The 24,272-nt window shown below is 40.9% G+C and overlaps 2 protein-coding genes across 5 annotated transcripts in view; one reads left to right on the forward strand and one right to left on the reverse strand.

Moving 5' to 3' along the window:
• Window positions 1-3,355: 3,355 nt before the first annotated feature.
• Window positions 3,356-8,326, reverse strand: HINT1 (histidine triad nucleotide binding protein 1). The gene is made up of 3 exons (XM_060091907.1): window positions 8,122-8,326; window positions 5,538-5,642; window positions 3,356-3,676 (listed from the first exon to the last, which is right to left on the reverse strand). The coding sequence occupies exons 1-3, from the start codon at window positions 8,230-8,232 to the stop codon at window positions 3,512-3,514; spliced, it is 381 nt and encodes a 126-aa protein (XP_059947890.1). The 5' UTR covers window positions 8,233-8,326; the 3' UTR covers window positions 3,356-3,511.
• Window positions 8,327-13,223: 4,897 nt separating this feature from the next.
• LYRM7 (LYR motif containing 7) overlaps window positions 13,224-24,272 on the forward strand; it is a 44,194-nt gene continuing 33,145 nt past the window's right edge. For all 4 annotated transcript variants that reach the window (XR_009531409.1, XR_009531410.1, XR_009531408.1 and 1 more), the window contains exons 1-3: window positions 13,224-13,303; window positions 20,736-20,808; window positions 22,102-22,172. Coding sequence is in view for 1 of the 4 variants with exons in the window: in XM_060091909.1 (XP_059947892.1) it covers window positions 13,286-13,303; window positions 20,736-20,808; window positions 22,102-22,172 (162 nt within the window). In the remaining 3 variants the exon portion in view is untranslated. The remainder of the gene's footprint in view (window positions 13,304-20,735; window positions 20,809-22,101; window positions 22,173-24,272) is intronic.

The raw sequence follows: 24,272 nt of genomic DNA on the forward strand, positions 1-24,272 counted from the left end.
GTGAGAGACAAAGTGATAGGTAAGAAGTGGATTTATTTAGAGAGAAACACACTCCACAGACAGAGCATGGGCCATCTCAGAAGGCAAGAATGGCCCTCAGGGTATGGGGTTGTCAGTTTTTATAGGGGTGGGTAATTTCATAGGCTAATGAGTGGGAGGAGTATTCCAGCTATTTTGGAGAAGGGGTGGGGATTCCAAAAATTAGGCCAGCACCTACTTTTTGACCTTTGTGGTCAGCCTTGGAACTGTCATGGAACCTGTGAGTGTGTCATTTAGCTTGCTGATGTGTTACAATGAGTGTATCCTGAGGCTTAAGGTCTAGTGGACTTGTCCGCCTTCTTGGACCTGTTGGTTCTAATCAGTTTATATCGTGTCCTCGGGCTATGTCATTCTTTTGAAAGTTGTGCCCTGCCCCCTTCCCTCCTGTTTCAGCTTAACAAATTCTGATGTGGGTCAGGAATAATGAGGACTCTGCCCCATTCATTCAGGGATTCAAGCTCCTTCCATCAAACAGCTCATTGTCCTCTGCTGGATCCTTTCTGCATTTTGCCAAGACAAAGGAAAAGAGAAAGCATGGGGGATAGATAGCATGGGAGATTTTTCTGGGGCTTGAAATGGCATACATCAGTTCCTCACACATCTCACTGACCAGACTACAGGCACATGCCCCCACATAGCTGAAGGGATGCAGGGAAATGTAATTTAGCTATATGCTAAGGAAAAGGGGATGTTTGTTATCTATTGCTATGTAACAAATTATCCCCAAACTTAGTGGCTTAAAACAATCCTTTGTTATCTCTTAATTTCTGTGGGGTAGGGATTTGGGAGCTGAGTCGGGTGGTTCTGCCTTGGAGTCTCTCTTGAGGTTGCGGTCATCTGAAGGCTTGACTGGAGCTGGAGGATCTACTTCCAGGGTGGTTTATTCATAGCTGACATGTTAACGCTGGCTGCTGGCAGGAGGCCTCAGTTCCTCCCAACATAGGCTTTCCCACTGGGCTGCCTGCGTGTCCTTGGCCATAGCAGCTGGCTTCCCCCAAAGTGAGCAATCCAAGAGAACAAGGTATATAAGCCACAAGCCCTTTGTGACCCACTACACAAGGGTGTGGATGCTAGGAGAGGATGTCTGTGGGCTATCTTGTAAGTTGGCTACCACCTGAGGTTTGGTGAATATCTGACACAAGTCTGTTTCAGGCAGTTTGATACTGTGATTTATGGTAAGAAATATATATTTGGTCTTCATCTCCCTTTCTGGCACAGAGCTCCTAAAACCCTTGTAATTATCCTAAGTGATAAAAGGGATAAAGGTATCTTTTTTTATGTTAATGAGGTGACTTTTGGACCACCCTTAGGTAACCTAAGGGAATCAACCCCTTGACTGGAACTTTCAGCCCCACCCAGCAACCTCAGGGAGGGGGAAAAGGGCTGGAAGTTGAATTCATTTCCAATGGCCAATGATTTAATCAATCGTGCCTATGCAGTGAAGCCTACATAAAACCCAAAAGAACATTTTTTCAGAGATCCCAGGTTGGTGAATACATGGAGATTTGGGGAGAGTGGTGCACAGAAAGAAAGCATGGAAGCTCCTGGCCCTTCCCCATACTTTGTGCTATGTATCTCTTATCTGGCTGCTTCTGAATTATATCCTTTTATAATAAATCACTGATCTAGTAAGTAAAATGTTTGAGCCCTGTGAGCCACTCTAGCAAATTAATTGAAGTTGAGGAAGAGTTTTGAGAATGTGTGATTTATAGCCAGCTGGTCAGAAGTACAGGTAACAACCTGAGCTTGTGAATGGCATCTGAAGTTGGAGGGATAGGGGGATGGCAGTTGTGTAGGACTGAACCCTTAACCTGTGGAATCTGATGTTATCTCTGGGTAGTGTCAGAATTGAATTGAACTGTAGGACGCCCAGCTGGTATCTGGAGAATTAGCAGATGCTGTGTGGAATACTCACCCCACACACCCCCCGCCAACACATACACCCCCACCCCCGCACACACTGAAAATTGAGTCTCAGAATGATTTTAGGCAGAAAGGTCGGACACAACCAGCAAGACAACTTAGCGGTTATCTACCTGATTTATTAGCACTAGTTTGACGAAATCAATGGGAAAGTTAATATGCCTAAGGAAACTAGACTCAACCCTCTTATATATAGTACAAATGCTTCTCTCATTATTACATTTTTTACAGTGGCACAAATCCCTCCAAAACTCATCCCCCACCCCAGAACTTCCCTCATAAAAAAGTCATAAAAATACGTAAAGCCATAAAGTATTAGGGGAATAATTTCTTTTATAAATCCTCCTAGGGTGGGAAAAGCTCTTAAAAATATGAACTAAATTAAAAATTGATACATTAACTATATAAATATTTTAAACACCGTAAACAAAGTAAAAAAATGACAGTTGGAAAAAACTCACTTGTAAGACATATACAGCCAATTTCCCTAATCCACCCCCGCTAAGTTTTTTAAGTCACTAATAAAATTTAAAATTTAGAAGAAAAACAGTTTGCAATAAAATGTGTCAAAATCTACTAAAATGGTCTTAGGGATTAAAAATGGAAGGAACCCATAAACACAAAGAGAATGAGAGAAGAGACAAAGCAGGCAAGAAGTACTGAATAAATTTTAGAAGCTGGAAAGTACCTACATGAAGGAAAGCAAAGAAGCAAACCTGTTTGCCCTGCACAGACTTAGAAAGGCTAGGGTGCATGGCAAGACCAAAAAAAAAAAAGTCTTGTTGTCAGCCTACATAAGAACTCAAACCCTGAGATTTCCCCCCAACTCTACACAGCCAGAATCATGCATAACTTAAAAATTTTTGCTAGTGTGCACATACACATTCACAACAATGAGTTTTCAATTTGGAGAGTTAATTCTAAATAATATATTTTCAAGTCTTTATAATAAATAGCATTAGGTAACAAGGAAACATCATTGTATGGCTTCACATTGTCATCAGAGATTCTGTGACAAATCTACTTTCATCCCTTCCACACTACCCCAGTAGTCCAGGAGAAACACGTGAGCTGGACAAAAAGCATTTTTGCTAGACCCACAACTGTCATTTTCTGGATCAATCACATCACATACTCCTTTGTTCTTAGAAAATAAGAGAATTGGATTAGAAAATCTTCTCCTGGACTAATATTTTACCCTAAAAGAATATTTCAAAGCTAAAGCTAATTTTATGAAATTTTTACATTTGTCTTCAAAGATCAGTCACACCATTATAGCCATGTACATATGCTGAGTCCTCCATGGGGAGAAAAAACAAAAACCTCCCAAATTATGAACTCCACCTTCAAACATTCCAACAAATATGTTTTTTAAAATAAGTCAAATACAGAATTCAGACCATGCAACAATGTCTTTTATTACGTATGGGTTTTTTAAATTATTTCTGCAATGTCTCCATACACAGGCAAAAAAAAGTATTGTTTTGCATATTGGAACTTGCAGACCTGATCACTGCATAGAGAAGGGAAAATGATCCCTACAACACACTTAACCAGGAGGCCAATTCATCTGCCGACCTCCAAGAACATGGAGATGAACATGATAGACAGACTGCCCCCCATCTGAACCTTCATTCACCACCATTCGATAACCCTTCTTCAGGCCCAGATCAGCAGCACATTTCTTGCCAACAATCATTAAATGTCCAAGAAGCTGGAAAAAAAAAAAAGTTTCTTAAGCAATGGTAATTTACAACTTCTTGTCATCATGTAATAAACTACCAAGTTGAAATATTAAAAGACTGCCAAACTGAAACAGACTTTGGGCAAATATTTGGAAACACTTTTAATCCTAAAATAATATAATCTACAATTAAAAACCCAGTAAAATTAGATATTTATTAATTACTAATTTCAATAAACAAATTAGAGACAAAAATCTGCTCAATTTTTTAAATCATATTCCAAGTGGTATTTAAGTTTTCTTAATAAGGCACGATACCTTGCTTGCTTGTTATGGGAGAGTGTTATCAGTTGGGATAGAATTGGTTATGCTGTGGTAACAAACCATCCCCAAATTTGGTTTACAACAAACTACATTTCTTGTGTTTACTACATCTTCATCACAAGTTGACCAGGCTCTATATTCTACATCTTTTTCACTTTGAAACCCATGCTGATGGAACAGTCTCTGTATGATCAGTGGCAGAGGCAAGAGAGAACATGGCAAACCGGGTGCTAGCTCTTAAAGTTTCTATTCAAAAGACATGTATCGGGCCTCCCTGGTGGCGCAGTGGTTGGGGGTCCGCCTGCCGATGCAGGGGACGCGGGTTTGTGCCCCGGTCCGGGGGGATCCCGCGTGCCGCGGAGCGACTGGGCCCGTGGGCCACGGCCGCTGGGCCTGCGTGTCCGGAGCCTGTGCTCCGCAGCGGGAGAGGCCGCGGCGGTGAGAGGCCCGCGTACCGCAAAAAAAAAAAAAAAAAAAAAAAAAAGACATGTATCACTTCTGTTTGTACTCATTGACCACGTTAAGTCATACGACCAGGCCCAACATCAGTGAGGTCAGAAATATAACGGCATTAACAGAAGAGCCAATGAACCCTCTCCTGTACGATAACACTATTTCTTACTTAAGGAAAAATGAGTCTCACCAACTAGTCCTTGCTTAGAACCCTTTTTTGTTTAAAAATTTGTGGTGATGACTTCTTTTGGGCATCATTCTGGGATTGTTGGTGGGAGTGTAGTTTTGACCCCAGAAGGCTAGGAAATGAGTAAGAAAATACACTAATCAGTCAACACTAAAGAAACTCCATTTCAAAGGCTGAAAATTAATTTCCTATTTTCCATGCCAAACTATGTCCAATTACATTGCTCAACATAGCATATCAGAGGTTCTGCATAAGACTGAATGAAAATAGTAAGGTTCTCTAATAATAAAAACTCTAAAAATATGGAACTACATCTAATGTATTCATATACATCTTTTCTCTTTATCAAATTCTCAGGGAGAAATGAAAGTCTAAAGATGAAATTTGTTTTGTAAACTTAAGCCCAGAGATCATCTGAATAAAGGAATTAAAATCCAAAAAAAAAAGAAAAAAAGAAAAAGAATTTGTGATGATAGATGTAAACAAGACTTACTGTGATCATTTTCTTTTTGAAAAAAAAAAAAGTATTTGTTTATTTGGCTACACCAGGTCTTGGTTGCAGCACTCGGGATCTTCGGTGAGGCATGTGGGATCTAGTTCCCTGACTGGGGATTGAACCCGGGCCCCCTGCATTGGGAGTGCAGAGTCTTACCCAGTGGACCACCAGGAAAGTCCCACTGTGATCATTTTGTAGTATATACATATATCAAATCATTATGTTATATACTTAAATCTAATATGTTATATGCCAATTATATCTCATTAAAAAATCAAACTACTTATACATTGCATTGAACCTCTGATGATTTTCTGATTTTCCTCAGTAATGCCCTCAGGAAAATGAAAATGTGACATCACTTTAAAGTCAAAATTTAGTCTCCCAATTTAAAAAGCAAGAAAGTTAATGATGTTAGTAAATGTACTTACACTTTCATCGTCATCTTCTGCTGCAGAAATCTGGGATATATGTTTCTTGGGTATCACCAGAAAATGTGTTGGTGCTTGAGGGGAAACGTCATGGAAAGCAAGACACTGGAATAAGGGGGGGGGGGAAATCAAGGTTTTCATATATAATCTTACAGCCTAAATTTATCATTCTTTCACACTAACCCCATGGGAAACACTGTAATAAATGCTAGGAAATCAGAATTGGACACAATACATGTGGCCCTCTGGTCCTTTTCATGGAACTTACAGTCTAATGGTATCTTTTTGAATTATAGTTTTGTCTGGGTATATGCCCAGGAGTGAGATTGCTGGATCATATGGTAACTCTATTTTTAGTTTTCTGAGGAACGTCCATACTGTTCTCCATAGTGGCTGCACCAATTTACATTCCCACCAACAGTGTTGGAGGTTCCCTTTTCTCCACACCCTCTCCAGCATTTGTTTGTAGACTTTTTGATGATGGCCATTCTGACTGTTGTGAGGTGGTACCTCATTGTAGTTTCGATTTGCATTTCTCTACTAATTAGTGATGATGAGCATCTTTTCATGTGCCTGTGGCCATCTGTATGTCTTCTTTGGAGAAATGTCTCTTCTACCCATTTTTCCATTGGGTTGTTTGTTTTTTTGTTGTTGAGTTGTATGAGCTGTTTGTATATTTTGGAAATTAAGCCCTTGTGGGTCATATCATTTGCAAATATTTTCTCCCATTCCGTAGGTTGTCTTTTCGGTTTTCGTTGGGTTTTTTTTTTTTTTTTTTTTTTTTTTGGTTTCCTTTGCTGTGCAAAAGCCTGAAGCCTGTAAGTTTGATTAGGTCCCATTTGTTTATTTTTGCTTTTATTTCTATTGCCTTGGGAGACTGACCTAAGAAAACATTGGTACAATTTATGTCAGAGAGTGTTTTGCCTGTGTTCTCTTCTAGGAGTTTTATGGTGTCATGTCTTATGTTTAAGTCTTTAAACATAAGCCATTTAAGCCATTTTGAGTTTATTTTTGTGCATGGTGTGAGGGTGTTTTCTAACTTAATTGATTTATATGCAGCTCTCCAACCTTCCCAGCGCCATTTAAATCTTTTGATTCACGTCCCCACCTTCCCTAGGTCAGGAGTCCTGGTTGTGCAATTTGGTTTTTTTCCTTTATGGCGGTGATCACTTTTGTAATGAGAAATTTGCTGATATTTGACCAACACCGATTTCTTCCAACTTTACTCAATTACTTAATAAATATATCTATTCTCTTTTGTAGAAATGAAGAGCATAAGTAACATTTAGACAAATTACATACCACTTGAATGGTTTTGAATCTCTTGTTCTCTACTGAAGGTGGAAGCTGTTTAATAGAACCTATCCCAGTTTAACTGTCTCAGGAGTTATTCTACTTGGTACTCTGTACAAAAATGCTGTATCATTTAGATTGCTTCATGCTGTTACACCTTGGAACTTTGATGGATCAGAAGTCAGTATTTCAACGATCATTTATTAAAAGAAACAAAATAATTTTAAAGAAATACACATTACCTACAACAAAAGAACTCCCCTAACGGACAAATAAAGATATTTAAATAAATTCACCTCGAGGAATTAAATCTTACGTGTTCTGAATCTAAGAACGCTACTAGTAGCATAAAATGTTTCCTTATATTCCATATTTCATAAAGCTGATTTATTAAAGTTCACAAACCTTGTATCTAAATCAGCCAACCTGTCCAGCTTTATCTGAGATGCATAAATATAACCGCCCACTAAATATTTTATGCAAGATGTCTCAGAGTCAAATGAACTCGGCCTTTCTAAAACAGTTTCACCTAGAGTGAAGTCAACAAAAACGACATTCTTAATCCCTTGGCATAAAATTGCTTCCTGAAAATATAAAAGGAACCATTCTTCCCGGGAGGGGCCAAAGGAAAGCAAATCCCAGATGCAGGCCCACTCTCATCTCAGGAGTCCTAGGCCTGAGAATGGGCGGCGGGGGTGGGTCCAGGTGGCGTTGGCTAGCGGCCCTCGCCCAGGCCCAGCGCGTCTGTGCCGCCCCCAGGCCGTTCGCCCCCGGCCCTCTAGCGCAAGGCGGCGGGGAAAGGCGCCCGGGAGCTCCCGGGAGGCCGGCTGTGCGCGGGAGATTGCGGAGATTGGGCCTGAGTCAGGGTGCGATCGGGTTTCTGCCTGTCAGGCAGAGCGCGGGCGAGATTGTCAGATTCCTGACACAGGAGAGGTCCGAGGCAGTCGGGGAGCAGGCGGGCGCTCACGCCGAGGACCCGCCGCGCCCACAACAAGCACCCAGACCCCGCAGCGCGGGCTCGCGGGCGCCCGGCGGCCTGGCCAGCGCTCCGGGCTGATAACGCGTAACCGGAGCGCAGGCACGCGCCGGCCGGCCGCCTCGGAGCGGCCGCGGCCCAGCCCGCTGGCTGCGGGCCCGAGGCAGAGGCCGCGCGAGGCGGCCCGCTGCCTTCCCTTCTCCGCGGCGCACCCCCACCCCGACTCTTCCCTTCCCTTCCCACTACGGGAAACCCGCGTGTCCACAGGCGGCTGCCCCGCCTCAGCCCACGAGCGAGGCGGCGCCCGCTGCCTACCTGGTCATCCTCATAAATGATTTTGGCTGGGATTTCCTTGCGAATGATCTTCCCGAAGATCGTGTCGCCACCAGGCCGGGCGGCCTGAGCCTTAGCGATCTCATCTGCCATCTCTGCCTCCCTCCCGCGCGGCTGGCCGGGGAGAAGGTCGGGAGGAGGGAGGAGCCGTGGGAGCTGGCAGAGGGCGGGAGCTGGCGGCCAAGCCTGCTGGGGGACCGCTGCTCTCTTGCCGCGGCAGCTCGTGCGCGTGCGCACTGACGATGTGCGCTGGGCTGCTGCGGGCGCGCGGCAGCTCTAGGGGAATCGCTGGGCGCGACTAAGCCGGAGGGCGGTTCCTGATTGGAGGCCCGAGGGTTCCGCACCAAGGTCGTTTTTCTTCCTTTCTTGTCTCTCGGGGAGCGGTGTTACTGCAGTAAGCCCTTTGCTTAACTTATGGATGCTTGTAGGAAAAATCGGATACTGTAACTGAAAAGATTTGATAACCTAAGCAGTACTGGCCGTTTTTGCTGGCAGAGACACCATGATAACTTCATTTGTCAGCTACATAGGTCTTAGCTCCAGCAAGTAAGCCCTCCTGCATCCGTTTTTTTCCCTCAGTCTAGCAATGGTTCGCAATCTTGACTGCACGTTAAAATCACTTGGGGAGCATGTAAAAAGTCCCCGGGAACTTGGCCACACCCCAGGTCAGTTAAATCAGACTCTCTGGGGGTGAGAGACCCAGGCATCAGTAGTTTGTAAACCTCCCTAGACTGTTCTGCAAAGAATTATTCCCAGCATTAATCAGCATAATGTAAGATGCCCCACCTTAAAAGAACAGCACCTTTCCTAACCCCACATACCCCTCCATGTCTTTGCTCCTTTTTAAAAGAGTTTTCTATATTTGTGTCCACTTTATCTTTCTTTTTTGAAACCATTTGCCTCTTGTCAAGGTCACTAAGGACCTCCACTTACAAAATCCTATAGGCAATTCCAATTATACTTGACCCCTTGGCAACATTTGCCACTGTTGACCATGCCCTCTTTTCAGCAAAAGCCTTCACTCTCCTACCTCTCTGGATGCTATTTCTCCTTCATAGTGAGCCTTCTGTTCCAGGTCTTTCAATGCATTCCATTCTTCGCCCTCTTCTCTAGCTAACACTTAATCTCCAAGTGTCCTTGTTATGAAAAATTATACCTTTACTACTTTGCCTTGGCAAAATTATTGATAATGGTCCCTTTATCACAAAAGTGTCCCATTTGGTACTTTTGGTATTAAAGACATTCCTGAGACCGTTGGTGAAATCTAAATAATGCATACAAATTAGGAAATAGTTTTGAAAGTCTTGTTAATTTCCCCACATACATACAGCAAAATTATCAAAATCAGTTGATCTGGGGTGGGGCCCTGTAATTTAGGTTTCTAACAGTTTCCAGGTGATGCAGTTGCTGCTAGCCTGGGAACTACACTTTGAGAACCACTGATGTAAGAGGATGTCTTTTTTTATAGGAGAAAAACCTACTGAAGTGTTTAGGAGTATAGCAGTATTGTGTCTGCAACTCACTTTCAAACAGTAAAGAGATCCCCAAAAAAGAAAAGGATAAAGCAACTGTAGTAAAATGTTAACAGTAGGGGAAGGTATTTGCAAATTTTATCTATCATTCTTGCAACTTTTCTGTAAGACTGAAATTATCAAAATTAAAAAATGAATATATACTGGGTTGGGTAGTAAATAATATGGTCATCTTTCACTAAGAGGCTTTGCTATCTACAGAGTAATGACTCCAGTATTTATCTCCCGACCCCTTAATTCCAGATTGGTGTATGATACATATTTCTGCCTACTCACCACCTTCAGTAGGATGTCTACCAGGCACTTCAAATTTATTTTTACTCCCTCACAACAAACAATCTAAAAACCTCTTCCTGCAGCATTTTACATCTACTATGATACCATTCACCAAATTGTGCAAGCCAAAAGCCTTGAAATCATCAACTCTTCTTTGTGGATTTTCAACACATATGAATCTAATCACTTCTCACCTCCTCTACCTTCTCACCACCCTAATCCAAGTGTCTATCATATCTTGCCTGGAGTACTTCAAGAGCCTCCTAGTTTGCCTATCTGCTTCTACTCTAGTCCATTTGCTATACAGTAGCCAAGATGATTTGTATAAAATATAAATCATGATGTCACTCTCCTGATGGTAAGGCATTTCATCATAGAATTAAATATAAAATCCTAAACTTGGCTTATAAGCTCTTAAGTGATCAGGCCCACGGCTGCTTCTCCTACTTCATTTCCTTCCATTTCATCCTTATTGACCAGCTTCACCCAAAGTGGGTATGAGAGGCAGAAGATTTCCATGTCCTAATCCCTGGAGCCTGTGAATATGTTATTTTACATGGTAAAGGGGATGTGCAGATATGATTAAGTTAAGGGTCTTCAGGTGGGGAGATTCCTCAATTATCCAGGTGGGCGCAGTGTAATCACATGGACCCCTTTAAGTGAAAGAGGGATACGGGACAGTGAGACTCAGACAAGGAGATATGATGATGGAAGCAGGGGTGAGAGTCAAAGATTGAAGGTGCTCCACTGTTGACTTAGAAGATGGAAGGGGCCACAAGCAGATGACATTCTAGAAGTCAGAAGTCCAAATTGGGTTTCACTGGGCTAAAATCATGGTGTCAGCAGGGCTGCATTCCTTCTAAAGGCTCTAGGGGAGAACGGTTCCCTTGCCTTTTCTGTCTTCTAGAGGCCACCTGTGTCCCTGGGCTTCTGGCCCTTTCTCCATCTTCAAAGACCACAGAAGAGCATCTGCAAACCTCTCCCTGACTCTGCTTCCTTCTTCCACTTATAAAGGTCCTTGTGTTGGGACTTCCCTGGTGGTCCAGTGGTAAAGAATCTACCATCCCATGCAGGGGATGCGGGTTCAATCCCTGATCGGGGAACTAGGATCCTACATGCCACGGGGCAGCTAGGCCCACGTGCCACAACTACTGAGCTCAAGCGCCTCAACTAGAGAGCCCACATGCCGCAAACTACAGAGCCCACTTGTTCTGGATTCTGCACACCACAACTACAGAGCCCACCTGCCCTGGAGCCTGCGTGCCACAACTAGAGAAGAGGAAAACAGCACGCCACAACTAGAGAGAAGCCCGCGTACTGTAATGAAAGATCCCACATGCCTCAGTGAAGACCCCGGGTGCCACAACTAAGACCCGACACAGCCAAAAATAAATATAAATAAATACATAAATAATAAATAAATCTTAAAAAAAAGATCCTGTGTTTACATTGGGCCCATCAGACAACCCAGGATAATCTTCCCATCTTAAAATCCTTAATTTAATCACATCTGCAAAGCCCCTTTTGTCATAAATGGTAATAATATATTCAAAAGTTCCTAGGATTTAAATAGGGACATGTTTTGGAAGCCATTAGTCTGCCTACCACATACTCCATGACCTTACATGATGAACATGTAGGAATTTCCTGTTCAGTTCTGGGTCCCACACTTTGAGATGCCAACAAACCAAGACACATTCCCAGAACAACCAGAATAGTCACCTCTTTTATGGAACAGCTCAAGGAACCATGCAGATTTACCTAAGAGAAGAGAAACTTCAGGACTGAATTGATTTTTGGGCACTATGGAAACTATACTTTCAAATATTGGCAGATAAGTGGCTTTAGTTAACTGAATACAGGACCCTAGTTAGCCAGAAATTATAAAAATAAATTATGAATGTTCAGGAGATTGGGCTGTGATTCTAAACTGAAAATGAAAATTGGCATCTTTGAATCATTCATTAGCAATCAAAAGGCACTACTATACAATGTCACAAGATCATCTAATTTATTGTTTCCTGGATAAAAGACAGTATCCAGTATATTTGGTTTAATTGCTTATGTTAAACACTCTTCTGCAAATCCAGTGCATTTTAATTTTTAAAAAGTCGACTATTGGGCTTCCCTGGTGGCGCAGTGGTTGAGAGTCCGCCTGCCGATGCAGGGGACACGGGTTCGTGCCCCGATCCCGGAGGATCCCACATGCCGCGGAGCGGCTGGGCCCGCGAGCCATGGCTGCGGAGCCTGTGTGTCCGGAGCCTGTGCTCCGCAGCGGGAGGGGCCACAGCAGTGAGAGGCCCGCGTACAGCAAAAAAAAAAAAAAAAAAAAAAAAAGTCGACTATTATCTTGCTATTCTCATGATGACTTGCAATATTCTTTAAAATGACATAAATCACAGAGAAGGAAAAGGGTCTTGGATATCCATTGGTCTAAATCTTTCCTAATAAAAAGTCAATTTGACCTAAAAGTTAACCTGGGGGGTGGGTAGGGAAGACAAACAATGATTATGCAATGGGAGCAAGGCTGAGATTTCTTTGTTGATGCTTGCAAGGTCATAAGTTAAATGTACTTAAATGCTTTATGATTGTTTATGATCATGATGCTGCTAATAAACTATGTTTCCAACCTCTTGACCAGCAAAACCAAGGAGTAGGGCGAGTTGAGTAGGCAGGATGAGTAGAGGGTAAGACTCAGCTTTCAGGTTAATCATAGGCATTTGTATCGCAGGCCTCCATTTGCTAATCGTGTGGACTTGAGCAAGTAACTCAACCTCACCTTCTAGAGGAATGAATTGGGATAATGTATCAATAGCGCTTTTGGGAGTCAGCGTTCCAGTCAACGCCAACTATAGTTGTTAGGGCTTGGCTCTTATTTATGCACTTTTGCAAGGACACATTTGCAACCGGAAACGTTAAAATAATGGTTCCTTAATAGATAACCCCAACCCCCAAACAGGAGGTAAGTACATAAAGGTGCCGAAGCCATCAACTAAGTGTCAATCCACACTCCGCCACCGGCGGTTCCCTCAGAAATGGCCGGAAGTGCCGCTGCCCCTAACTAACATGGCGTCCAGATGATTTCCGTTCCCCTCTCGGCTGTAATTGAGCTCGGCGGCGGCTCGCGGTTTTCCCGGAGGGTACCGGCTTAGCAAACACCTCTCGCCTGTCCCTCCACGGGGGGCGGGGCTACGAAGGAGATGCTGCGTGGTGATTGGTTGCGGCTCGTTAAGAACGTGGCTACGGGGTGTTGGACCTTCCACACCAGGCGGTGACTGGTTGCCGAGAGGCGGGGCGACTCGACCGCTGGAGAAGTAGCTGAAGCTGTGAGGGGAGCCATGAGTCAGGCGGCCAAGGTGACTGGGTCCGGGGAGGGGTTGGGTGCGATGCCGGCGGGGTGGGTAAGAGCGCGGCCTTGCGAACGTAGTTTGGAATCTTTGTAGCTGGGGTTCAGGACCCTCCACGGAGTATGTGGCCTTTACAGCTGAGGAGCCGGTGACCGACCCTGCAGGGCAGTCGAAGGTTTGTGCAGGTGCGGAGGAGAGAGGGCGACACAGGTGGTCCTGCTTCTTCGTCTACCGGGTACGGAATGTTTGTCTGTGCTGCATGCCGGCGACTTGAGTTCTGCCCCCTTGCCATCTTCACACCGAGCGTTTGTGTGAGGGGCCCATTTCACATCCTTGGGAATTGTACGAGACCCCAAAGTCAGTCCTGCGCTGAAACCATCCTATGAGGTGAAAGGTTTCGTCAGATAACCAGAAGGTGCACAGACATCTAGGAACCAAGGAAACCGATTCCCGGCAAAACCGTTTGCCAAAAGTAGCATTAGCGAGACAGAGCAGAAACCTGTGATTCCTGAGTGTTCTGAACGAGCCTGGGAAGTGATGGCCCCGCCGGAGTCGGGGGTCACATCCCCGAGGACCTGGTGTCGGATTCATTTCTTGTCAAACTGATGCGCATTCCTGGCCAGTGTACAATTCTCTGGGAGCAGCCATCCCTAACTTTAAGTATTATCAGCATGGCCGGTTGAGACCAGCCCCTGTCACTGCTTGAGATATGGAAAAGGGGAAACGGCCTGCTATAGTATAGTAAGGAAAAGCAGTGCTTATAATGGTTGGTCAATAACAGGGAGCCACCAAGAGTGCCTCGTGTACTACTGAACTCTGTTCTTAGTACATTTCGATATATGTCACAGGACCAAGAGAAACAGAATTGTAAACAGTTATTCATTCAAAAAACTTACTGAGTGTCCATAATAGTTATTAGTAGCACCTAACAGCCAGCATTTAGCCTATACTGTCTAGGCCTAGTGGAAGCAACAATAACTTCATACAGAAATCTGGCAGGTAGGGAGAGTTTAAACAATTACTTAATTACAAGTGTAGTAAGTGCTTTGAATTAAAAATACAGTGTGTGTATTTTTTTTTTTTTACAGCAGGTTCTTTTTGGTTATCTATTTTATACATATTAGTGTATACATGTCAGTCCCAATCTCCCAGTTCATCCCCCCCACCCCCTGCTTTCCCCCCTTGGTGTCCATACGTTTGTTCTCTACATCTGTGTCTCTATTTCTGCCCTGCAAACCGGTTCATCTGTACCATTTTTCTAGATTCCACATAAATGCGTTAATATATGATATTTGTTTTTCTGACTTACTTCACTCTGTAAGACAGTCTCTAGGTCCATCTCTGTCTCTACAAATGACCCAATTTTGTTCCTTTTTATGGTCGAGTAATATTCCATTGTGCATATGTACCACATCTTCTTTATACATTCATCTGTCAGTGGACACTTAGGTTCCTTCCATGTCCTGGCTATTGTAAATAGTGCTGGAATGAACACTGGGGTGCATGTGTCTTTTTGAATTATGGTTTTCTCTGGGTATATGCCCAGTAGTGGGATTGCTGGGGCGTATGGTAGTTCTCTTTGTAGTTTTTTAAGGAACCTCCATACTGTTCTCCACAGTGGCTATATCAATTTACATTCCCACCAACAGTGCAAGAGGGTTCCCTTTTCTCCACACCCTCTCCAGCATTTGTTGTTTGTAGATTTTCTGATGATGCCCATTCTAACTGGTGTGAGGTGATACCTCGTGGTAGTTTTGATTTGCATTTCTCTAATACTTAGTGATGTTGGGCAGCTTTTTATGTGCCCCTTGGCTATCTGTATGTTTTCTATGGAGAAATGTCTGTTTAGGTCTTCTGCCCATTTATTGATTGGATTGTTTGTTTTTTTTAAGATTGAGCTTCATGAGCTGTTTATATATTTTGGAGATTAATCCTTTGTCCGTTGATTCGTTTGCAAATATTTTCTCCCATTCTGAGGGTTGTCTTTTTGTCTTGTTTATAGTTTCCTTTGCTGTGCAAAAGCTTTTAAGTTTCATTAGGTCCCATTTGTTTATTTTTGTTTTGTTTTTATTTCCATTACACTAGGAGGTGGGTCAAAAAAGATCTTGCTGTGATTTATGTCAAAGAGTGTTCTTCCTATGTTTTCCTCTAAGAGTTTTATAGTGTCCAGTCTTACATTTAGGTCTAAGAGTTTTATAGTGTCCGGTCTTACATTTAGGTCTTTAATCCATTTTGAGTTTATTTTTGTGTATGGTGTTAGGTAGTTTTCTAATTACATTCTTTTACATGTAGCTGTCCAGTTTTCCCAGCACCACTTATTGAAGAGACTGTCTTTTCTCCATTGTATATCCTTGCCTCTTTTGTCATACGTTAGTTGACCATAAATACGTGGGTTTATCTCTGGGCTTTCTATCCTGTTCCATTGATCTATATTTATTTTTAATTTTTAATTTTTTATTTATCTTTTAGTTTCTTTATTTTTGGCTGCGTTGGGTCTTCGTTGCTGCACACAGGGTTTCTCTAGTTGTGGCGAGCGGGGGCTACTCTTCGTTGCGGTGCGCGGACTTTTCATTGCAGTGGCTTCTCTTGTTGCGGAGCACAGGCTCTAGAGCGCACCGGCTTCAGTACTTGTTGCCTGCGGGTATAGTTGCTCCGTGGCATGTGGGATATTCCTGGACCAGGGCTTGAACTTGTGTCCGCTGCATTGGCAGGTGGATTCTTAACCACTGCACCACCAGGGGAGTTCCCTGATGTATATTTCTGTTGAAAATACAGTGTGTTTTGTGAGCACATAACTCAGATTTAACCTGTGTGGAGGGATGCAAGAAAAAAAAAATCCCTCATAAAAGTATGAGTTGAGACCTGAAGTTCTGTTAGAAACTAGCTAGGAGAATAGAGAAAAGAGTATTCTATGAAGAAGAAATATCATATGGACCATCCTTGAAGTGGGAAGTTGCTTGGAAAACTTGAATACAAATGAAATTAAATAGAATTCATTCCAAAAACACTTTTGGTGAGAACTGCCATGTGTAGAAGACACCTGTGCCATGTGGAAGATACAAAGATGACCGAGAAGCCTTTCAGGAAGTAGGGGACACAGCAAGTAATTGTAGTAAGTGCCTACTGCTGTGGATGCACTCAAGAGGAGCATATAACCCAGACTTAGAAGAGACAGAAAAGTACTAACCAGCTAAAGTGAAACCTAGTACAGAAATTATATCATCCACCCTTAAAATTAGCCCATTATTCAAGAAAATTGAGGCAAAAATGCTAAGTAATTTGACTTTCCATATATACTGCCAGAATTTGTCCAATCAATATAAGAAAATTAGGAAGAGAAGACAGTCTATGACCTAGCTGTCTACATTTTTTTTTTTTTTTTTGTTCTGTACGCGGGCCTCTCACTGTTGTGGCCTCTCCCATTGCGGATCACAGGCACCGGACGCGCAGGCTCAGCGGCCATGGCTCACGGGCCCAGCCGCTCTGCGGCATGTGGGATCTTCCCGGACCGGGGCACGAACCCGTGTCCCCTGCATCGGCAGGCGGACTCTCAACCACTGCGCCACCAGGGAAGCCCTAAGGCATTTCTTAATACTAATTTTCTTTTTCTTAATACTAATTCTTAAAGTAGGCATACTGGTTGTTGTACTAATGGAATCACTTTTTTTCCCTGAATAGCATGTAAAACTATTAGGCTTACTTACTTCTCACTTTTTTCTTAATCCCATGCAACCTCTTCAACTACTCTTGTAATATTAAACTCCCTGGGTTTCTATGATGTTCTGCCACCTTTAATGTCCCTATTTCTACCAACAATCTTTTCAAGACAGTCTTGGCTTTTACTATCAAACGTCTCAAAATTTTTCCAGTCTCTACACATTACTCAATTCCAAAGCCAATTTCACATTTTTAGATGTTTGTTACAGCAGCATCCCGCTTCTCAGTAGTAAAATCTGTGTTAGTTTCCTATGGCTTCTCTAACAAATTACCACAAATTGGGTGGCTTAAAACAACAGAAATTTATTGTCTCACAGTTCTGGAGCCTAGAAGTCTGAAATTAAGGTGACAACGGAGCCATACTCCCTCTGAAACTCTGGGCAGAATCTTTACTTCTTCCTAAATTCTGATGGTGGCCATCAATCCTTAGTGTTCCTTGACTTGCTGTTGCATCACTCCAATCTCTGCCTTCATCTTCACATGGTGGTCTTACACCTTTGTGTTTCTTTCTTCACCTGGCATTATCCTCTTCTTTTAAGGATACTAGTCATATTGGATTAGGGCCTAGTCTAATGAGTCATTTTAACTCAGTTATAGCTGTGAAGACCCTACTTCCAAACTAGGTCACATTTACATGTACTGAGGATTAGGACTTAAGCATATCTTTTGAGGGGACACACAATTCAAGCCATAACAATATAGATACACCACGTTTTATTTATCCATTCCTGAGTTGGTAGACATTTGGGTTATTTCTACTTTTTGACTGTTTTGTATAATGCTAGTATGCACATTCATGTACAAGTTTTTATATGAACATATGTTTTCATCTTGGTTATATATGTAGGCATGGAATTGCTGGGTCATATGATAGATAACTCTGTTTAATTTTTTGAACAACTGCTAAACTTTTCCAAAGCAGCTGCAGGATTTTACATTCCCACCAACAATGTATAAGAGTTTCAATTTTTCCACATCTTACACATGTTATTGACTGTCTTTTTTTTTGACTGTAACCATCCTATTGGGATGAAGTGGTACCTCACTGAAATTTAGATTTGTATTTCCCAGATGGCTAATTATGTTGAGCATCTTTTCATGGCCTTAATAGCCATTTGTGTGTCTTCTTTTGACAAATGTCTATTCAAATCCTTTGCCTATTTTTAAATTAGTTTTTTATTTGAATTGTAGAAGTTCTTTATACATTCTAGATACTAGCCCATTATCAGGTATATGATTTATAAATATTTTCTTTCCTTCTGTGGGTTGTCTTTTCTCTTTCTTGATAGTGTCCTTTCCCTTTATCTTTTTAAAATAGTTTTTTTAGTTTTTATAAAGGGGATAAATGTGTAAAATTTAAGAAGTCAAATAGTGTTACACAGAAACCAGTAGGTGTCTACTTCCTTCTACGTACTCCCAATTCCTGCTTCCCATATATAAGCACTTTTAATCATTTTACTTATTTTTTCTGATATTTACCTCCATGTTTCTAAATAACATGTTTAAACTATTATTGATTTTTTTTTTCTCTTTGGGGATATTTATTGACCTTTGTCTATGAAAGTTGAGGACTAAGTTCCCCCTTATACCCTATTCCTCTCAATATACAGATTTTGGTGAAGCAGTTTTTCATCTTTGATATTAATATGACTATATAGAACTTGTCCACAGCTGAGCCCTCTAATATAAATATATGATTACGTTGACTTTCTTTTCTAAGTCTTAGTTTTTCTTTCTTTCTTTCTTTTTTTTAATATGTATTTATTTAGCTGCACCAAATCTTAGTTTCATCATGCGGACTCTTAGTTGCGTTATGCGGGATCTAGTTCCCCGCCCGGCCAGGGATTGAACCCAGGCCCCCTGCATTGGGAGCATGGAGTCTTAACCACTGGACCACCAGGGAAGTCCCAGTTTTTCTTGAAGTTAATAACTGTCTTGTTTTTATCATCATTTTCCTACATAGCTATTTCTGAACTCTGAGCAAAACTGATGTCTACTAGTATCGTTTTTTCCTAACAGCATCTTTTGTAGAGCAATATAGCCTTTTGCTATAGTCCAGACTAGTTGCTTTCTATGCTGGCTGCACAAATGCTGACCTATATTTGTCCTTCACCATCATCTCTGCCTCTCCTATGTTGGATCACCTGTGTCCGTCATTCCCATTTTTTTTCTTTTGTGATTCATCTCCTTATTTTGGTGGAGCACAGTCTTCTATAGCTTTCCAAGAAAGGGCGTATGGCAAATAAGAGACTTTGCATTTCTAAACATGTTTATTTGCCATTGCAGTTAGGTGATAGTTTGGATATGTATGGTGTTTTAAGCTGGACATTTTATACAAAAGTTGAAGATTTTATACTATTGTCTTCTCACAGTGATGCTATTTACAAATCAGATACCATTCTGATTTTCTACTTTTTATACGTTAACTGTTTTTTTCCCTCCAAGATTATTCATAGGTTTTGTGTTCAGCACTTGATGGAGGCTGTTTTCTTTGTTCTGTCTTGTTGGAGATCTGTGAATACAACTGTTGGTCCATCTAGACTACTCCTTTAATTTTCTTATCCTTTCTCTCCTTATTTTGTATCTCTGAATTCTAATTCAACTTTTGGAGTAGTTTTTCTCAACTTAATCTTTGCTATCACTCTTTTGATATCCAAGAGTTTGGGGGCATTTTCTGAATGTTCCTTTTTAAATTTACTCTAAGTTCTTTTTGTTGTTACTCCATGTTTGCAATAATTTATGTTTCTGAGAAGGTTCTTTGTGGTTGGTCAGTCTTTGTTTTATTTTTATGTTTTCTGCTCCCTGTTTTCTGTTTCCGTTTTGGTATCTGCCTTTGATGTTTTAGGTTTTCTAGTATATGTAAAATACTTAGAATAGTGCCTAGCGCACAGGATACACTTAGTAAAGTTTAGGTATTGTTATCTGGTGAATGGACTTGGGGAAAGGAGGGAATGGTGCAGAGTGACAAATCCTTGTCAGTAGTCTAAGCAAAAGATAGGGAGAGGTCTGAACTTAAATTGTTTTGGGTGATGGAGAATAAACAAAAGATTAGAGAAACATCCCTACAGTTTCTACATGAGGAATAAGGTAGATTTAAAGAATGACCTAGGGATTTCTGGCTTGAGAAATCCATTGTTTTCCATAACTGAAATTGAGAAGACAGAAGAAAGAACAATATTGGGGGGACAATATTGAATACCTTTTTGTTTGTGTTTTTTTTAGCACAGTCTTAGAAAATTGAGAAGTCTCAGCATTCCACTTCTTTTTTGAGAAAGCACAATTAAACCTGCCTAAATTATCTGAAACATCTTCCTCTGGGCTCTTCTAAGATGTAGTATATTCACGAGTTTGTGTGCATGTGTGTATGACGTTAAGAGCAGATGAAGTTTTCAGGTTAAGCAAAATAAGAACAAATACCAGACTGGTAAAGTTGGTTAACTTAGCAAACTAGTTTTGGCAGGGGGAATCATTAACTTTTTAACCATTCTCGTATTGTTTTGTTTCAAAGAATTTTGTATTGTTTTTGTAAATACATAAGACAAATTTTTTTTTAATTTAAAGATAAATAATCAAGGGAAAGTTATTTTGGCCAACCCTTATTTTCACCAGCTATTTCAAAAAATAGTCTAAAAAACAAACAGTAAATAAATACTGTTTAATCCATGTAATTATGTAAAATGTGAAATTTTTTCTTTTGAGGTCTGAATTCTAATTTTCTTTATAGGTTTTACAGCTCTTTAAAACACTGCACAGGACCAGACAACAAGTCTTTAAAAATGATGCTAGGGCATTAGAAGGTAAGTTTATATTTTGCCCCTTTGGAGCAAGTCCATTCTTTAGGTGACTGCTAATAATACAAGAGACCATGTATGGTGGTCAAGACCTATCTTGGGGAATGACCTTCACGATCTCTCCCCTAATGTTTTTTTAAATAAAGATGAGTTTACCTTACCCTTCTTTGAGAAGTATCTACAAAGAAAAAATTTTAAAGATCAAGTTTTCATAAAAAATCAGGAAAAAAAAAAGATCAGAATTTCAGTGTGCTCCATTACTTGTCTTATGTTCAAGCCATGAAACTCATTTGTCTATTATATAATCAAATTTTCACATCCTCTAGGACCAGATACTACCATATTGTTAATGCCTTGTGTCTTTCTAGAAGTGACAGGAGCTATGAAAGAGAAACTATCACAAATGATTCCAAATTCAGTATTTCACTGTTTAAAGTGGTTTCTGTCTTATCCGGAACTCAGAGCTCTAAAGCTTAGGTTCTGTGTTGGTCATACTCAGTTTCTAAACCTCTTTAAGAGGGCACCTTGGGGGAGGGGGGGAGGGATAAATTGGGATATTGGGATTGACATATACACACCACTATATATAAAATAGATAACTAATAAGGATCTACTGTATAGCACAGGGAACTCTTTTTTTTTTTTTTTTCCTGCGGTATGCGGGCCTCTCACTGACGTGGCCTCTCCATTGCGGAGCACAGTCTCCGGATGCGCAGGCCCAGCGGCCATAGCTCACGGGCCCAGCTGCTCCATGGCATGTGGGATCCTCCTGGTCTGGGGCACGAACCCGTGTCCCCTGCATCAGCAGGCGGACTGTCAACCACTGCGCCACCAGGGAAGCCCAAATTTCTTATTTTTATACTTTGTTTCACACGGGGCAAAATTATTTTTTCTACTAGAGAAGTAGTAGATATATGTATATAGCATATAGTATCATAGTATAATGAATAATATGTAAATTATTGGGACAGGAATTATAAATTAGAAAAGCAGGGACTTCCCTGGTTGTCCAGTGGGTAAGACTCCATGCTCCCAATGCAGGGGGCCCCAGTTTGATCCCTAGTCGGGGGAACTAGATCCCGCATGAATGCCACAACTAAGAGTCCGTATGCCGCAACTAAGAATTCCACATGCCACAGCTAAAGATTCCACACGCCGCAACAAAGGATCTCACATACCACAGTGAAGATCCTGCGTGCCACAACTAAGACCTGGTGCTGCCAAAATAAATAAATAAATATTTAAAAAGAAAAAAGAAAGAAAAGCAAATAACTATATACATATTTTTTCTTTTTCTAGCAGCCAGAATAAAGATAAATGAAGAATTCAAATGTAAGAAAAGTGAAACTTCTCCTAAGAAGATAGAAGAGGTACAGTAATTAAGTTTTTCAATTATAATAAAACTCAAATTTTAGCAACTAGAGGAAATGATAAAAATAGAGGGATTATATGAAATAAAAATCATTACTTGATAGTTAAAGCAAGCCATCACAACTATAGATAACCTTCACTTGTTTGGTTTGGCTCACCTTCTCAGGGTCATCTGCCTACACCCTTAAGATAGCAAGTTGCCTGGTGAAAAGAACATGAGTGTAGCCATGATCAAAGCAAGAGCAGCTGAACCAACCCAGAAGTTCACAGAAATGCTGTCTTCATCTAAGTCAAGTGACTGAAACTAAGGAGAGTGAGTGTTGTGGTAACTCACTCAGAGTTACACAGATGGAACATCTACTCATTTAGCTCAACTAGACAGAATTTTTTTTTTAAATTCATATCTTGGCTGTGGAAGTTAACCAGCCAGAGTTTATGAACTATTCTTGCTTTGCCTTCTGTATTTGCATTTTAGTCACTTGCCACAGTTGAAGACAATCTACTAACACTAGTCGGTGAGCTCCCTAGTATTCCCAGTACATGTTCATTGAAAAAGTGCACAATGATTCTTTTCCTGTATAAAATCATATGCATATATACATTATCTCTGTCTTAGGAAGGAACACTGCTTCCTAGGTGTTCCTGTATCTAACTTTGTATAAATGTAGGGAAAGGACCATTAGGAAGAAAATGAAAAATGAAACATTATTTGCTGGGATAATTAAGATTCCAAGAATTGGTTTGGTAAAGAGGAAGGTACAAATTAGAGAAATTCTTCCATGTTTAAGAGAATTTCCACATAGTGAAAAAAAATTTTTTTATACAAATACTTTTCTACTTAGTAGAGAAAATGCTATTTTTGAAATAGTAAATATCTATGATAAACTAATGTGACAAAATGAGATAGCCTAAGGATTTCTTTCCCTATAACATAAAGAAAAAAGGAGATTTCGCTTAAGTGTATGATAGGGCAAACAGGGACTATGTAATTTTTATTCGTGAAAGAAGTTAAAATGACATTCTAATCAGGTCATGACTTGAAGAGAAGTTAAAATGTATATACTGAAATTTGTACTATTTTGCTATTTGGTAGACTGATTAATAGCAATATGGTACAGGTATACCTCATTTTATTGTGCTTCGCTTTATTGCACTTCACAGAATCTGTGTTTTTTTTACAAATTGAAGGTTTGGGGCAACCCTGCATTGTCAGATGCTGGTTAGCATTTTTTAGTAATAAGGTGTTTTTAATTAAGGTACGCACATTGTTTTTTTAGACATAATGCTGTTGCACACTTAATAGACTACTGTATATTGTAAACATAACTTTTATATGCAGTTGGAAACCAAAAAATTCATATGACTCACTTTATTATGATATTTGTTTTATTGTGGTGGTCTGGAACTGAACCCACAATATCTCTGAGGTATGCCTGTAAGTGTTTTTAAATTTTGAAGTCATGATTTAAAAATTTTTTAATTGAGGTCTGTTTATATTAACTAAACTGGAAAAATGAACTACCATCTCCCAAATTAATTTCACCTGTAGAACACTAACATTAAGCACTCCTTTTTTTTATATATAAATTTATTTATTTTTGGTTGTGCACAGGCTTTCTCTAGTTGTGGTGAGCAGGGGCTACTCTTCATTGTGGTGTGCCGGCTTCTCATTGTGGTGGCTTCTCTTGTTGTGGAGCATGAGCTGTAGGCACGCAGGCTTCAGTAGTTGTGGCTCGTGGGCTCTAGAGCACAGGCTCAGTAGTTGTGGTGCACAGGCTTAGTTGCTCCATGGCATGTGGGATCTTCATGGATCAGAGCTCAAACCCATGTCCCCTGCATTGGCAGGCAGATTCTTAACCACTGCACCACCAGGGAAGCCCACATTAAGCACTCTTGAAATTAGATATTTGTTATATACAAGTGTATATTTTATACTTTCTGTAACTCTGCATATATTAAATACTTAGTAGTTTTTAGATAATTACATTGTCATGTATTGTCATGAAGTCTTGGCACCAAAAGGAATCGTAGGCATCCTCTTGACCAGCAGTTCTCAAACTTTTTGGTTTCAAGACCACTTTACCTTCCGAAAAACTGAA

This window comes from Mesoplodon densirostris, chromosome 3, assembly GCF_025265405.1.
Source record: "Mesoplodon densirostris isolate mMesDen1 chromosome 3, mMesDen1 primary haplotype, whole genome shotgun sequence".
NCBI classification, from domain to species: domain Eukaryota; kingdom Metazoa; phylum Chordata; class Mammalia; order Artiodactyla; family Ziphiidae; genus Mesoplodon; species Mesoplodon densirostris.

What these genes read in the sequence shown, in the direction of transcription:
- HINT1 (XM_060091907.1), bottom strand. Translation starts at nt 8,232, where the DNA reads ATGGCAGATGAGATCGCTAAGGCTCAGGCCGCCCGGCCTGGTGGCGAC. An exon ending in TCATTTATGAGGATGACCAG is followed by an intron (nt 5,643 to 8,121) that starts GTAGGCAGCGGG and finishes CCCTTATTCCAG; the next exon opens with TGTCTTGCTTTCCATGACGT. An exon ending in CAGAAGATGACGATGAAAGT is followed by an intron (nt 3,677 to 5,537) that starts GTAAGTACATTT and finishes TTTTTTTTCCAG; the next exon opens with CTTCTTGGACATTTAATGAT.